A 13,921-nucleotide genomic window follows, 5' to 3' on the forward strand; every position below is an offset into this window, starting at 1 on the left:
CTTAGTCTCTCTTCTGCCCGCGTGGCTGTATCGGTTAGGTTCGAGTACACTGGCTTGATGATGTCATCCACGATGACAGCCCAGTCACCTTTGGAGAGGGCAGAGAAAGGAGAAATGGCAAGCGCTTGGGAATGAGTGTGTGAAGCATTGACGTGCTGCCTTGCGGGCAGGCGTTTTTCGAGCTGTGCTAGCTGATCGACTGTGACGGATGTCTTGAGCGCACCGTTGACGTTGTAAACGGCTGGTTCGACGAAGCTGTGGTCGTCATCTAGAAAGCAGTGGTCATTCCTTTCAATAACGAGAGTGGTGCCTACTTGGGGCACGAAGAACGACAGAACTCCAGGCAGGCCGTACCTGAAGCTGAGCTGAGCGAAGAAGCGGACCATACTGGAAGAGTTCATGCGTCCGTTCGTGAGTCCCGTGGCTAGGATGGCAGCCACAAAATCTGCGATGTCTTTTTGCAGAGGTTCCTCTTTTTCCAGGAGGTGTTTCTTGATAGAGGCAAGCATCCGGCCGGCCGCTGTCGTCCCGGCCCCGACGGCGGCCAGTTCTAGACGCCTTCGCATTACGGCGACGCGGACTGTCGGCGAGAGGCGGACTCTGGTGCCGCCGTCGGCCATGGAGCAGACGTAGCCGTAGAAGTCTTCGCAGGGATCGACGCTGGCGTTGACGCCTCGCAGCACGGCGCGGGCCTCATCGGGGCAGCAGAAGGAGCTGGTGTTCTCGGAAGACCGGCTCACGCTCGGCCGGCCGAAAGTAGCGAGGAGCAGGAGACCGAGCAGAGCAGCGGAGAACGCGACGCCGAGGAAGGTGGACACCACGAGCACGGTGGGGTTCGAGCTTTGCCTGACCGCCACCTGATCGCCAATGAAGCCGCCACCACGCGAGTTGGAAGCCGGCGACTGATCGGAGATCTTGCTGTCCTGGCTGATGAGCTGCATACCTGACCGGGCTAGCCGTATCTTCCTTCACGGCTGCGTTTCTTGACACTGACTTTATCCGATACTTCAGCTTGGTGGCTGTCTTTTAACGCTGCGTGCGGCACTTGTTCCTGGTCCCGAACAGAACGGTGGGCGGTGGCTAGGAACCTCTTCTCCCTGAAATTTTTTTGGCCTGTGCCCACTACAGACCATTCACTGAGGAGTTTAGCAAGAGACCAGATAGATGTATAATGAGAACATTGAGTGATGCCTGTTAGGGGAGAACCCACTTCGATAAAGCTAAGTGGCCCCGCCGCGGTGGTCTAGTGGCTAAGGTACTCGGCTGCTGACCCGTAGATCGTGGGTTCGATTCCCGGCTGCGGCGGCTGCATTTCTGATGGAGGCGGAAATGTTGTAGGCCCGTGTGCTCAGATTTGGGTGCACGTTAAAGAACCCCAGGTGGTCAAAATTTCCGGAGCCCTCCACTACGGCGTCTCTCATAATCAAATGGTGGTTTTGTGACGTTAAACCCCGCAAATCAATCAATCATAAAGCTAAGTGAAAATATGTGGCGTTCATTGGTCGCCTATTTCCTTGCGCCAAAACCCACCATCGTCATCAACGGAGCTACGCCTGTATTCAAGAAAAGACAAAACATATACTTTGATCATTTGCCCCAAATGTTCGAACTTGGGTAATCACAGATCTTAAACAATGGTATGGCTGAACAGTACCAGTAACTTAACAGCTGCGGCTCCCAGCGTCTACACAGTGCGATGTAATCCACTTCGATTGGAAACTCGACGGTAGGGTTACAAGTGCGTTTTCCCCCAAATGATGTTTTGTGCGTGCGCGTTAATTTCTTTATAATATTGCCACACCCGTTTCTTGCTTTGTTTTTCATCCACGAAAGCTGTAACGCGAGGCGCAGATCGCGTCGCAATGTTCGGAAGGCTTCGCGATTGCCTCTCTGCATGCTCATATATTAAAGCTACTTATTTACGGGACATACCCTCACGTCATACTGAAAGTTCCCCTCTACGCTCACAGTCACATCGTGGCTTGACATCTAAAACTTCTGAAATCCGTGTATCCATCTGTTTAACCATGTGTTTGATACAAACATCGCCCGTATAAAAACTAGGGTGTGATTGAATCACTGCATAGCCTTTTAGATTTAATTTTTGCAGGCTCTTCATCTTCATTCATCACTTGCGCGTGGTCTCACACCGCGGCATCACACCTTCAATCGCGTCGGTTCTGAGTACCGAAACCTGCGTGCAGCAAGGCTTTGATTTTTGCATGTTCGTATTACAGGGTGGCGCGCGAGAAAACAAATTATTTCGACAGCGGAAGAAAGGGTAAATCAAGGGCTAGTCTTTCTTTGACACAACATTAACGAGAACTAACAGACAATAATGCGAGAGAAAGTGAAGGGGATGTTATCAGATGTAATTGTATGTAAATGATCTAGAAGAAAGGAAAGTGGATGAAAAAGTAACTTGCCGCTGGCAGGATCTGAACCTGCGACCTTCAAATAACGCGGAGATGTTATAAGTCGAGGCTTTCTCGTTCGCCGCCGTGGCAACACCAATTGTAATGGGGTATGTGCTACAGAAATCAGGTTAATCCTGTGACCTTCGGGTTAGCAGTGGATTACCATAACCACTATATTCTTTATTGTGAGGTTGGAAAAAAAAATCCCCAGCCCGCACCATATGCATATAGCAGGCAATACACAGACCACTGTGGCCATCGTGAACTTACTTGCAGCGCAACACCAGAAAAAATACTGGACAGGGAAGGAGCAAAAGAGAACCAACTGGCCCAACTTACCGTCTTACCACTGTGGCCGTTCAGACGTAATTAAGGTGATCCGCTGTCACAAATGAGACGACTTGCTGCTTCCCACGACACAGTACTGCCGCGGGCCGCCTTAATTCAGTGTTCGTCAATTATTATACCCTCGGGAAGTCCTGATCTAACGTAGCAGAGCGGTTGCCTTCAGTGCTTGCCCACTTCTGACATCTCCTGAATCGGAGTGCTAAATTTAGAAGCCGAATATCTGTGCGCTGCGTGCAATTTTCTGCCTATCTATTTAAAATTTACATGAAACGTTATGTGGCATCTCGCAACTTTCCCCCGTAAACGTGAAATATCTCAAGAAATTAAAAAAAAGCTAATTGAGAAGTTGTGTAAATATGTCTTTCCGTGAGAATTTAGCAGCAGTAGAGCATTTCCGCCTCGACGTAGCGTTTCTCTGCAGGGAAAGCGTCAGGTACCTGACTACCATTGTATTTTTGTGAAAGTGTATTATCCAAATACGAGTTAACGCTTCGCATTCACCCTTACTTATTTGCGGTCACGCACCTGTTCAACCTAAAGCTGCGAATCGCTTATCTTTCCTTCCTAGTCAGATACCCCATTCCCATCAGCTTTTGCAGTTTGTTACCGGCCTCAATCCGGATCATTGACCCACGCGTGCATTATCGGCAGTCCGTGAGTCGCAGCTGCGTTGAGTTCCACCGCTCTCACGTTTTCTTGGTGTATAAAAGCTTTTCAGGTGTCGTCGATGTCTATACGTCAGGCGACGTTGTTGTGGGAGCTTGTTTCAAGTGAGCCGAACGCATTTAAGAATGAATGCTGCCATGATTTTTTGCCTTCTGACCATCGTCTTTTCTGGTAAGCCGGTTCGACGATTCATCAGCTTGAAAAGGCCTACAAAGTTTCATAAAATTATGTAGAGGGGACTCTGCCGCGCCGCGGTGGTCTAGTGGCTAAGGTACTCGGCTGCTGACCCGCAGGTCACGGGATCAGATCCCGGCTGCAGCGGCTGCATTTCCAATGGAGACGGAAATTCTGTAAGCCCGTGTGCTTAGATTTGGGTGCACGTTAAAGAACCCCAGGTGGTGGAAATTTCCGGAGCCCTTCATTACGGCGTGTCTCACAATCATATGGTCGTTTTGGGACGTTAAATTCCACATACCAATCAATACAGGGGACTCTGGCGCTGCGATCGTTCAGTAACCATATGAATGATGCGTAGTACACAGATTGGCTTAGTCTTCGTGCTCGCGGGCTTCAAACACACTTGTGGCTTTGTTTATTGTTGCGTTTCGGGCTTGTTTCAAATAAAAGGGTGAAACGTTGGGAACTTCGCGGGATGCTTTGAATTGGTGAGTCTAAAAGGCTAATGTGGTGAGGTGCAACTGTTGAACATTTGCTGATGATCGTCTCATGACGAAGCAGCTTGAAGCCATGTAAAGCCAATTGGAGCAGAAAGTACGAAGTTTGTATACATTCGTGCACTATACCCATCATTTCCATGTTGGCTGAAGCGCCGTACGGTGCAGCTCCTTTCTACACTAGCGCCAGAGTTCCATGTAGTGTATATATAAAAGACTGTACGGGGGGGTTTCGTTATTGTTCACCATCGCGACGATGTTTCTGTCCGGATGCGCTTCCGTCAGCGTTGCAATACCAGGGACTGTAGTCGACTACAAGTTTAGTATTGGCAACGTAAGCTACACCTATTGCCGTCGCTGTCGCACCCATGAAAAGAATTGTGCAGATGCTCTGTTAATCGCATTGGCTCATTTCCGTGACGACAACACCTTTCACGTATTTAGAATTGGTGACTTCTCCTTACAGACACATATTCGTGTCGCTAGGTTTGGGTTGAAAGGTTGGACTCTGTGCCAAGTTTTAGGAAACATTCTGACAAGACTGGCTAGACAAACGTAGGATATCAAGTATACGAATGATGAACCTTACTTAATGCACGCACACTTACATTAACTAGTGAAAAGTACCTACTGTTTCAACTGGAAGTACTTAGCCCGACTCTTGCACAGATCAGTGGCAAGCGCGCCATAGTTCGAGATGCGGAGCTTTCACTTATTTTCACGTTGTAACTTATTGCAAAATTAAATCAGTGGTCGAGCAGTTGCGTCAAAATACCTGTCAAACACGATGCGGAAGTGATGCTCATTGTTCGACACATTCCTCCTTGACGTTTTTTCATCTTTTCTGTTTTCTTTTTTTTTTTCTTGGAGTGACATCTGCATGTCCGCGTCGTACAGCGCGCTAGGACCATTAAGATAAAAAGAATTTAATTACAGTGCCATAAAACGTCCTGTGCGTTGGCTTACACGTACTGCAGGCTTAGATCATAGTGTTTGCCTGTAGTAATTGTTATTCAAATTTTTTAAAATATGATTCGCACGTCACTATACAAGGAGGACTTCTAGCATCTTCTAAAAATCGCATTGGTCCGTGCCCAGGCGCTACGATGATTGGACGAAACGGTGCACCAGGGTTCCCCGGTCAACACCACCACGTTTTGTCAGTTTTCATTAACATGCTTTAGTAGATCGCATTGCTTTTTTCATCGCGTAAATTAGCGTGAATAGGCTAAATCATTTACAAGATTAAATGCAGTGAAATGTTGAATGCTTAACAGAGTTTCGCTATTTTATCTTTATGTCTGTTATCCACGGGGACATGTCCCAAATTCTCAACTTCAACCAAGGACCACTAGAATGAGTTCCACTTATCATGCGTAGTGGGCAAGAAAGGCTAAACTCGGGGAAATGAGTCCTCATAATGCTTGCGGTGAAACGCACCGATTTCCGAGCGAGCTCCTGCTGACGTCATGTTCTTGATGAAATGCTGTAAGCATGTAAATGTGAACGCAAGAAAAAAGTCAGCGCAACACCAATGTCGTTTGTGTCGTCCTTATACCTCCGTCTTGTATTCCTTTTTGTATATCGTCAATTCATACCAACTATGCGAACTGTGTGCAATCCTAACGTAACGTGCTGGATCAAGAATTTTTTTTTTCAAGTTTTATTTTGGCGATAAAAGTTTATTTGTGATTGTGACAGATTTTATCACATTAAGCGGGATTTTGAATTAGGCAAGCTGATCTGTAACTCAATGTGGAGAACACGGAGAAGCAAGACAGTGACAAAGATGACTCAGTGCACGGTATACGAGCGCCATGATCTGTACTAACGTGTTCTAGTATACCACCAATTGTTTGTACGGTAAGTGCCTCAATAGTGTTACCCTGGTGGTCGGCACGTGGCTGTTTCAGTATGCAAGATCTATATTGCTCACCCTGCTTATATTCGTTTGTGTGCCATCTAGCTACTAGCTACGCAGAAATGTTTTCGAATCGTGGCACGTTATCACTGCCGTACGGACTAAGGACTACGCGATTTCGCAAGGCATTAACATATCAGAAACTTTTCAGTGTTTTTATGCGAGTTCAGTTTGTTACGACGCATGCGCTCCCACTCCCCTTTTTAGTGGTCGTTTACATAAAGCTTAGCTGCAAGTTAGCGTCTGGCAGAACCTGTCCTCATGTACTGTACTCAACGGTTTCGCTTTCGTTACGTCTTTCACAGCAATGGCCTCGGCACAGGTGGACGTCAAGGACTGGTACCATGGCGTGGACTTCCAAGCGGGCTGCCGACCGGCACCTGTAACCGGTCTGTGCAAAGCTTCCTTCGTTCGCTGGTATTTCGACGTGACTGCCGGCGAATGCAAGCAGTTCATCTACGGAGGCTGCGGCGGCAACCAGAACCGATACGAAACCATGAGAGAGTGCGAGATCGCCTGCCTCCGTGAGTGAATCGTAAACGTTCAACCGAAAAAGTTTAACCTTCCCAAGAATTAATCGTTGGTTGTCTTGCTTGACTTCTTTCTCGACCAACTATCGCGTGGTATATTTCCGTAAAATAATGCACGTAACGACTACAATGCGCATTCATTTCTTGATATACACGGACTGGGCACGCAGCATGGCAGAAAGAAAGGCGCACAAGCTATATAGGCGATGATTACTGCTTCAGAACAAGATTGATCCTTAAGCGTGCGAATGTTCTTACAGAAAGGTAGGCGTACTCTAAATATACATGGTGTGTCTGCATTTTACGGCGGTGCACGTGCTAGACTAATAAAAAACGCGAGCTTCCTTTAGAATGTCCTGTTCTACTGCAGAGGTAAATTTTCAACCTCACAGGTACAAAATCACTTTCAGAGTATGAAATACTTTTAACACAACGAGTGGCTGCTGAAGAACCTTTTCTAATAATTTCGAGAAGCATTTGCATATCATTAAACCGAAATCATTGCGTGTATTTTTGTAACTTATCATTGTTCTTGCTGCTATTTGTGTTCTTTTCCTTCTTTACTGTTGCGATATAGAACTCCATGTGGTTCTTTTTTCTTGGCAGGTTGAGTTATCTGAATGACGTTCGCAGCAGAAAGCGGCTTGGACAGGTGCATACACCCAAGAAGTATCAACGTGCACCCTTGCCGAAATAAACTGGCTCTGCGATGTTAAATGGCTGTCATACATGTTCATGGTCGATTAGATTTTTCACTCAAGAAACATGGTGTTGTGAACATGATGGGGCTATGTTTTATACGTTTTGGGATCTCGAAAGGAAACGCCGGCCTCGGAACGCATGGACGCAGCAGAAGTGGTCGAACCAAACTTCGTGTACATTCGCTCAACTACTTTTACAAACGACAATATCGCCGGCCGAATCGAACACGTCGCTAGAGACACGCTGAACAACTTTGTACAACATTACCAATACTACACTCAAACAAACAACAACAAGGTGAAACGAACGTCACTCGTAACAAAGGTACTACGGACGCGGCGTCTCTGAGATACGACGCAACACGATGGGTCCACGAGAGCCGACCCGCGGTTGCCGGCTCCTGCGGACCCACCGTGGTAGACGCCAATCACGGTCGTCGCCACAATGTCAAAGATACTCTCCAATATTTTATGCGCTGCCACCTTGCGTCGTCACTTGCCACGGTGGTCTGGTGGCTAAGGCATTCGGCTGCTGACCTGCAGGTCGCGAGATCGAGTCCCAGCTGTGGCGGCCCCATTTCCGGTGGAGGCGAAAATACTTGTGCTTGTTAGTGAACACCAGGGGGTCAAAATTTCCGGAGCTCTCCACTTCGGCGTCTCTCATCATCATATGGTGGTTTCGAGACGTTAACCCCTAACAGTTATCATTATTACCCAGCCTCGCCGCTGGGTGGCGTTTCTGGGACTTCCACTACTACCATAATGTTGATGACAATTCCGCTCGACCGCAGCGCCACCTCCAGCTCGGTGGCTGTTGAACCTAAATGTGGCCTACCGCGCGCGCGCAAACGACCTTACAGGGGTGACATCACCCCTACATCGTCGATACGAAAACATTTGTAAGTTCTCAAAAGATCATGCCTCTGCAGGGACGTCTTATTCGATAGAAATGTGGTCAGTAGTGCCATCATGGACCCGAGCTAGGACCCCCGCCGACGCCTCGCCATGCGTTGCTTAGCTGTGTCAGGGAAAAGAGATGGATATGTGGGGTTTAACGTCCCTAAACCGCCATATGATTATGAGAGACGCTATAGTGGAGGGCTCCCGGAATTTCGACCACCTGGGGTTTTTTGACGTGCACCCAAATCTGAGCACACGGGCCTACAACATTTCCGCCTCCATCAGAAATGCAGCCGCCGCAGCCGGGATTCGACCCGCGACCTGCGGGTTAGCAGCCGAGAACCTTAGCCACTAGACAACCACGGTGGGGCCAGGGAAAAAGAGAGACTCTGGGGATTGAACCGATGCTGGTAGCTAGCACCTTTGAGGGCCCCCGGAAAAGGCAACGTGCCTCTTCGTCTGTTGCTTCGCATAAACGACACCCTTGTGCTGACCAAACAAGGGAAAATGGGCAGTTGCATTTTTTGTCTATATGTTCTCACGTGTTAATCTTCTGTTACTTTCAATTTTTCCTATCCACTCCTCTTTTCTGTTCACTCATATTTTTTTTTCTGGCGGCAAGGGTTTACTTTGTATGGGTATTTATCTTGGCTACACCATATGTGGTTATTCACTCTAAAAAATTGACAAGAGTGTCTCTGCTACACAACAATAAATCGTCATCTACTTCGAGTACTTTCCTCGCGCTATCCCCACGGTTCCGGTAGTTCGTGGTCGCGAACGGCGCGCGCGTTATCAGTGTGGCATAGCATTCCCGACAGGAAAGTGGCCAGCGCCGCGGGGTTATGAAACATCATATGTACCAATCCTGCCGTTTTCGTGTGAATATGTCTACCATAATATTTTTAGTTTATTTGTTAAAGCTGCAAGACACAAATGTTAACAGCACAATATGGCCGCACTTGGACCCATTCGTAAAATATATCAGTGACCTCAAACAAGTGGCCCGCGACCTGGACATTGCTGTCTTCACCCCACATTTATTTTTATTTTCATGAAAAGCATGAGCGTGAGCTACTCAGGCATATCTGGTTTAAAGCGTTGTTTTCGTAAGGCAGCCCAATAAAGTCACCATGTGTTAAAGTGTAACTGACAAAAAAAAGCAGCATGCCAGAATCGGAGTCTAGATTTAACTCATTTTGGAGAATGGTATCGACATGTCGTTGGATGTAATTTTAGCCTGAAATCTTCAGCAGTCACCCGTATTTGATATGCGGGAAAGGGTTTCTATTGCATGGTATCGTTTGTGTACGTGAATGGTATATGTACGACTCACCCCCCCCCCCCTCCCTGCCTACCCTCTTACCTTCTTTCTCGACCCGGCCCTTTGCGGGGCTGCATTCTGTGACTGCGGCTTTTCGCCTAAACTGAGTTAGTGACACCTGGTCTACATGAATCACCAGGATCTTGGCCGATCCCCCTAAGCGCATAGGTGCCAATCATCTCAGAAGCACCATCATATTCATGGCCGGTGCCCCGTTGTGGGTAGCAGCCAAGGAACGAGGCGGAAGCAAGCAAAATGGCGTTCGAGGCGTCGACGTCGAGCGAAGCGCTCGATATCCGCCTCGAAGTCACCTGGGAGGGCGTGCGCGACCGACGCAGCAACACGGGCTCGTGGTTGGACACGTTCGCCGTCTACTCGGTGAGTGACGGCCCTGACCGAGCCGCGTTCCGCGAGTTGGACCGCACCAAACCAGGCAAGGACTGTGCGGCCGTCTTCGCCACCTCGTACCGGTTCGGCGAGACGCACCTGCTCCTCTTCGAACTATTCAGCGTGAACCGCATCACCAAAGCGAGCGAGCCGCTCGGCCGCGCTGTGTGCGGCGCGGTCGACATGCTCGTCTATCTGGACACTCCCTACATTCGAACTCTGGTGGACCGCAAGGGAGCCAAGGTACCCGGAAGCATCACGGTGATGCCACGTGCCGTCAGCCAGCCGGGAGGCTTCGTCGCTCTCGAATTTTCTGCCCGCTCGCTTCCGGTCAAGAAGCTGTTCCGTTCGAGCGATCCCATGCTCGAGCTCTGCGCGCAGGACGGCAACGCGGTCCTCGTCACCGAGGTCGTCTCGCGAAATCGGACGCCGCGCTGGAAACCTCAGGTGATCAACTCGGACCGCTTTCCGGGCGGCGTACTCAAAGCCCGATGCTATGACGTCAATCTGACGGGAGAGCGAACCTTCGTCGGGGAGGCGACCGTCCTACTGGACGAAGTGGAAGTCGGCACCATGCTTCCGCTCGAGGCGCCTGAAGTGGCGGCCGCGGGCCTCGAGCCCAATTCGGTCGATGACGAGCGACCATCGCTGCTCGTCGAGCGGTGTCGCCAGTTTCCCTGGACGCTCATAGACTACCTGCATGGCGACTTCTCGCTTCACTTCGCCTTCATCATCGACCTGAGCTCCTCCAACGGTGACCTGAGGCCCGGAAGCGACATGCGACGCGAGTATGAGTCGGTCATCTTCGCGTTCGATGAGGTGGTGCAGCAGTTCGATGAGGACCAGCTCCTGCCGGCCTTGGCGTTCGGTGCACGCACTTCGGCTGGTTTGATGAGTCAGCCATACATTTTTCTTTCCGGCAAGGGCGAGCCTCGGGTCAACGGTGTGCAAGGCGTATTGGAGGCGTACGCGCAAAGCCTGGAACGCCTGTTCTCTTCGGAACCATCGGAGCTTGGTCCGTCCCTGACGTACGTGGCCCAGCTGGCGCAACCGGCCCACTATTACGTGGTACTGGTACTCACCGATGGCAGGCTCGACTACGGGCTCAGCACGCTGGACTGCTTGTCGAAGGCGTCCGCCTGCGCCGTGTCCGTCGTGCTTCTGGTCATAGGCGAGGAAGGCTGCAGCCGCGCACTCCGCAGAGACCTGCTCTCACGCCGTCAGGCGGGTCTACGCGAGTGCGTGCACGTGGTTGAAGTCGCGCCGTACCGCGACCGTATGCACCTGCTGCCGCGAGAGGCGCTCGTTGCCGTACCGGAGCAGGTGATGCAGTTTCTGGCACTCCACGACGTCGAGCCCTCACTCGGTGTCCAGTGATACGAGCAAGCGGGAAATGCATCGAGTGTGTATTGCTTCGAGGTGCGCTGTTCCGACATGCTGTTTGGTTACCTGCCCGTGGGAGCATGGGGAGAATATGTAAACATTGCGTTATAAAAATTTACGATTGATTGTTCGATATTGTGGTAGCGTGGAATAACACAAGTATTTCCGCAGCCGTTGAAAGAGTGCGCAGCATAATATATGTCGTGTAATGTGCGACGATATGAGATAAATCGTAATCACGCTATTGAAATTGATGTGTTTTAACTATATCCGCCGAGGTTAACTTAAAACGACCACAAACAATCGGCCAATTTTTCAGCTGTTGTGCATGAGTGGCAGATTTTTTTTGTGTGTGTACTTTCACCGTACGACTGAAATCTTAAAAAAAAAACTGGGGATTAGTGTATGCCCACGAAGCACATGTCCACAAAGCAATTTTTTAACTTCGTTCCAAAATACGGCGCTGATAGCAAAATGTGGCCGCTGTGCACAATAGTTAATGTTTTGGCTGACTGTGCATTACACCATTATAGGTCAGGAATTCCCAAGAGCAAGAAATCCTTGAGAACTTGTTCTACGCCTAATGTTAATTTGGTATGACGCACAAGTGATGCCAAGAAACAGACGTGGTAGGGATGACGTAAAGACGACAACGGCAAATGAGCTGTTGGCTGTCGATCCAAATAACGGAAATACGACAATATTGGTCACCAAATTGATATATTGAGGCTTGATCGTCATGTCATCGGAACACGACTTGGCCAAGGTGAATTGATTTCAAGAACTAAAATTGCATCTACGAAAAGGTAACACCAGCTGTATAACAAGATAGCGGAAAACAAGGGCATGGACGAAGAGAGAGACACCGACGGCACCAGACACAAGCACCGCCGGCGTTGTTGGCATATTTGTTCTTGTTTGCCAGCACTGTTCCATAGCCATGACGAAGACCAACTGACGCACATGTCTGCACATACTCCACCTATCAATACATGGTTGCGCCACGTAAAAGCAAGTGGCCGTTATTGTTGAGAGATTCTTCTAAGAACACCTGTGCAGCTGTGTAATTGCCTCTTCCGTGGATGAAGTGTTTGCGGCACAATGAAACGGTCAGTATAAAGTTATTGTTATGGCCATAAAAGGTGCGGGTATCCTCACAAAACCACATCACATCTCAGAAAATTTTAAGAGATAAAACACGGGAAACGCGCATCAGCTGATTTCACACAGGGTGTAACTGTGGTAATAGTGAGCATTCACCTTTCTTACTCTTTTTTTTTTCTTCCCGTATTTCATTTTTTATAAACTTCCGCCTTGCTTTAACCACCGGCTCGTTGGTCATTGCCACTCAGCGACTGGGCGTCATTTAGCGAGGAGCAATTGAGTAGTGAGCAAGGTACGCAACTGCAATGTCGTGTTCCTCTTCTCAAGTAGGTGCGAGTTGCGTTCAAGTTGCGCAGCGCACAACAGTGGTCCACCGCAATCGCATTCCCGATGAGCGATGGGTGGGTCTGTATTGAAGGCTGCTTACGTTTTCGCGCACCTTGCTGCGATGCCAATCTCACAGGTGCATGCTCAAGTGCTTCTTGGCAACCCGGTGTGCTTGCAACGTCACCGACCATGCCATGCGACTTCCGTCAATCCTCCGATGTGGAACGCAACCGGTCGCTTTTGCAGATGTAGCGCAAAGGAAACACAGAGAAGAAAAAGTTCTGCAGATTCTACGTACCTTGGGAATAAACGTTTTGCGAAGCGTGCTGAGGGACAGTGACTGTGTTCTAATTTTTTATTGAAAGACACGTTATGAAATCACGCTAATTATATGTACAAATGTTGCTAGTACCGACATATGCTGAAGAATTGCATATGTTTGTATAAATAGTTGTTAGCACTTGCGCAATGGTGCCAACAGGAACACGAGTATTAGCAACACCAGATGGGATAATGAAGTGTTGGTGCTGCGAGGATGGTAGCCCTGGACACTGCTACATAAATAAAGTTCAATGGATGGTACCTAACTACAATTCACGTTAATTCAACGTGACGGCTGTATTGTAGAAGTACGTATACGCATTGTTTATAAAATTTGATAGCCAGTTACTGGAACCGCAATTGGCGCTTCACGAACATTAGGATCTAGTTAAAAAGTAGTTATTAGACCTGGCGTGGCTCTGTGGTATACTTGATTGCCGTGCAGAATGCTTTAGTTTGATGCCTGCTGGGACCCTTAAATTTATTCTTTGCATTCATTGTGCAAATGTTGCTGATGTAAGCTTATTTAACGTTCACGCGTTGAAATTATTCGTGTGTGTTTTCGCCGTTCCTGGGTACATACGAAGTGTCAATCACTTGTAGCACATACCCACATATCAAAAGCGCAATGGTGTTTGTTACGTTTTAATATGCTGTGGTTAGGACTCGGGTCACCACGGCCATAAATTGAACCCACGTCCGCGACCCTATAGTAAACCGCAAGATTACGTAATTATTGCAGCACGGAATGACCTCACTTGTAGCACATACCCACATATCAATAGCGCAATGGTGTTTGTTAGGTTTTAATATTCTGTGGTTTGGACTCGGGTCACCACGGCCATAAATTGAACCCACGTCCGCGACCCTATAGTGAACCGCAAGATTACGTAATTATTGCAGCACGGAATGACCTAA

General features: G+C 48.7%; 2 protein-coding genes across 2 annotated transcripts; both read left to right on the forward strand.

Annotated features, from left to right (window-relative positions):
- The first annotated feature begins 3,494 nt into the window (after positions 1-3,494).
- Positions 3,495-7,273, forward strand: LOC119165644 (PI-actitoxin-Aeq3b). Its single transcript, XM_037417750.2, has 3 exons — positions 3,495-3,602; positions 6,332-6,550; positions 7,163-7,273. The coding sequence occupies exons 1-3, from the start codon at positions 3,557-3,559 to the stop codon at positions 7,165-7,167; spliced, it is 270 nt and encodes an 89-aa protein (XP_037273647.2). The 5' UTR covers positions 3,495-3,556; the 3' UTR covers positions 7,168-7,273.
- A 2,463-nt stretch (positions 7,274-9,736) lies between these two features.
- Positions 9,737-11,245, forward strand: LOC142768294 (copine-4-like). The gene has a single exon (XM_075870254.1). The coding sequence runs from the start codon at positions 9,737-9,739 to the stop codon at positions 11,243-11,245; it is 1,509 nt and encodes a 502-aa protein (XP_075726369.1).
- Positions 11,246-13,921: the final 2,676 nt, after the last annotated feature.

This window comes from Rhipicephalus microplus, chromosome 8 (assembly GCF_043290135.1).
Source record: "Rhipicephalus microplus isolate Deutch F79 chromosome 8, USDA_Rmic, whole genome shotgun sequence".
Taxonomy (NCBI): Eukaryota; Metazoa; Arthropoda; class Arachnida; order Ixodida; family Ixodidae; genus Rhipicephalus; species Rhipicephalus microplus.

Bases quoted from the DNA above. Each gene is read 5' to 3' on its own strand.
- LOC119165644 (XM_037417750.2), top strand. From the start codon at position 3,557: ATGAATGCTGCCATGATTTTTTGCCTTCTGACCATCGTCTTTTCTG. The intron at 3,603-6,331 runs GTAAGCCGGTTC...CGTCTTTCACAG, and splicing joins TCTGACCATCGTCTTTTCTG to CAATGGCCTCGGCACAGGTG.
- LOC142768294 (XM_075870254.1), top strand. From the start codon at position 9,737: ATGGCGTTCGAGGCGTCGACGTCGAGCGAAGCGCTCGATATCCGCCTC.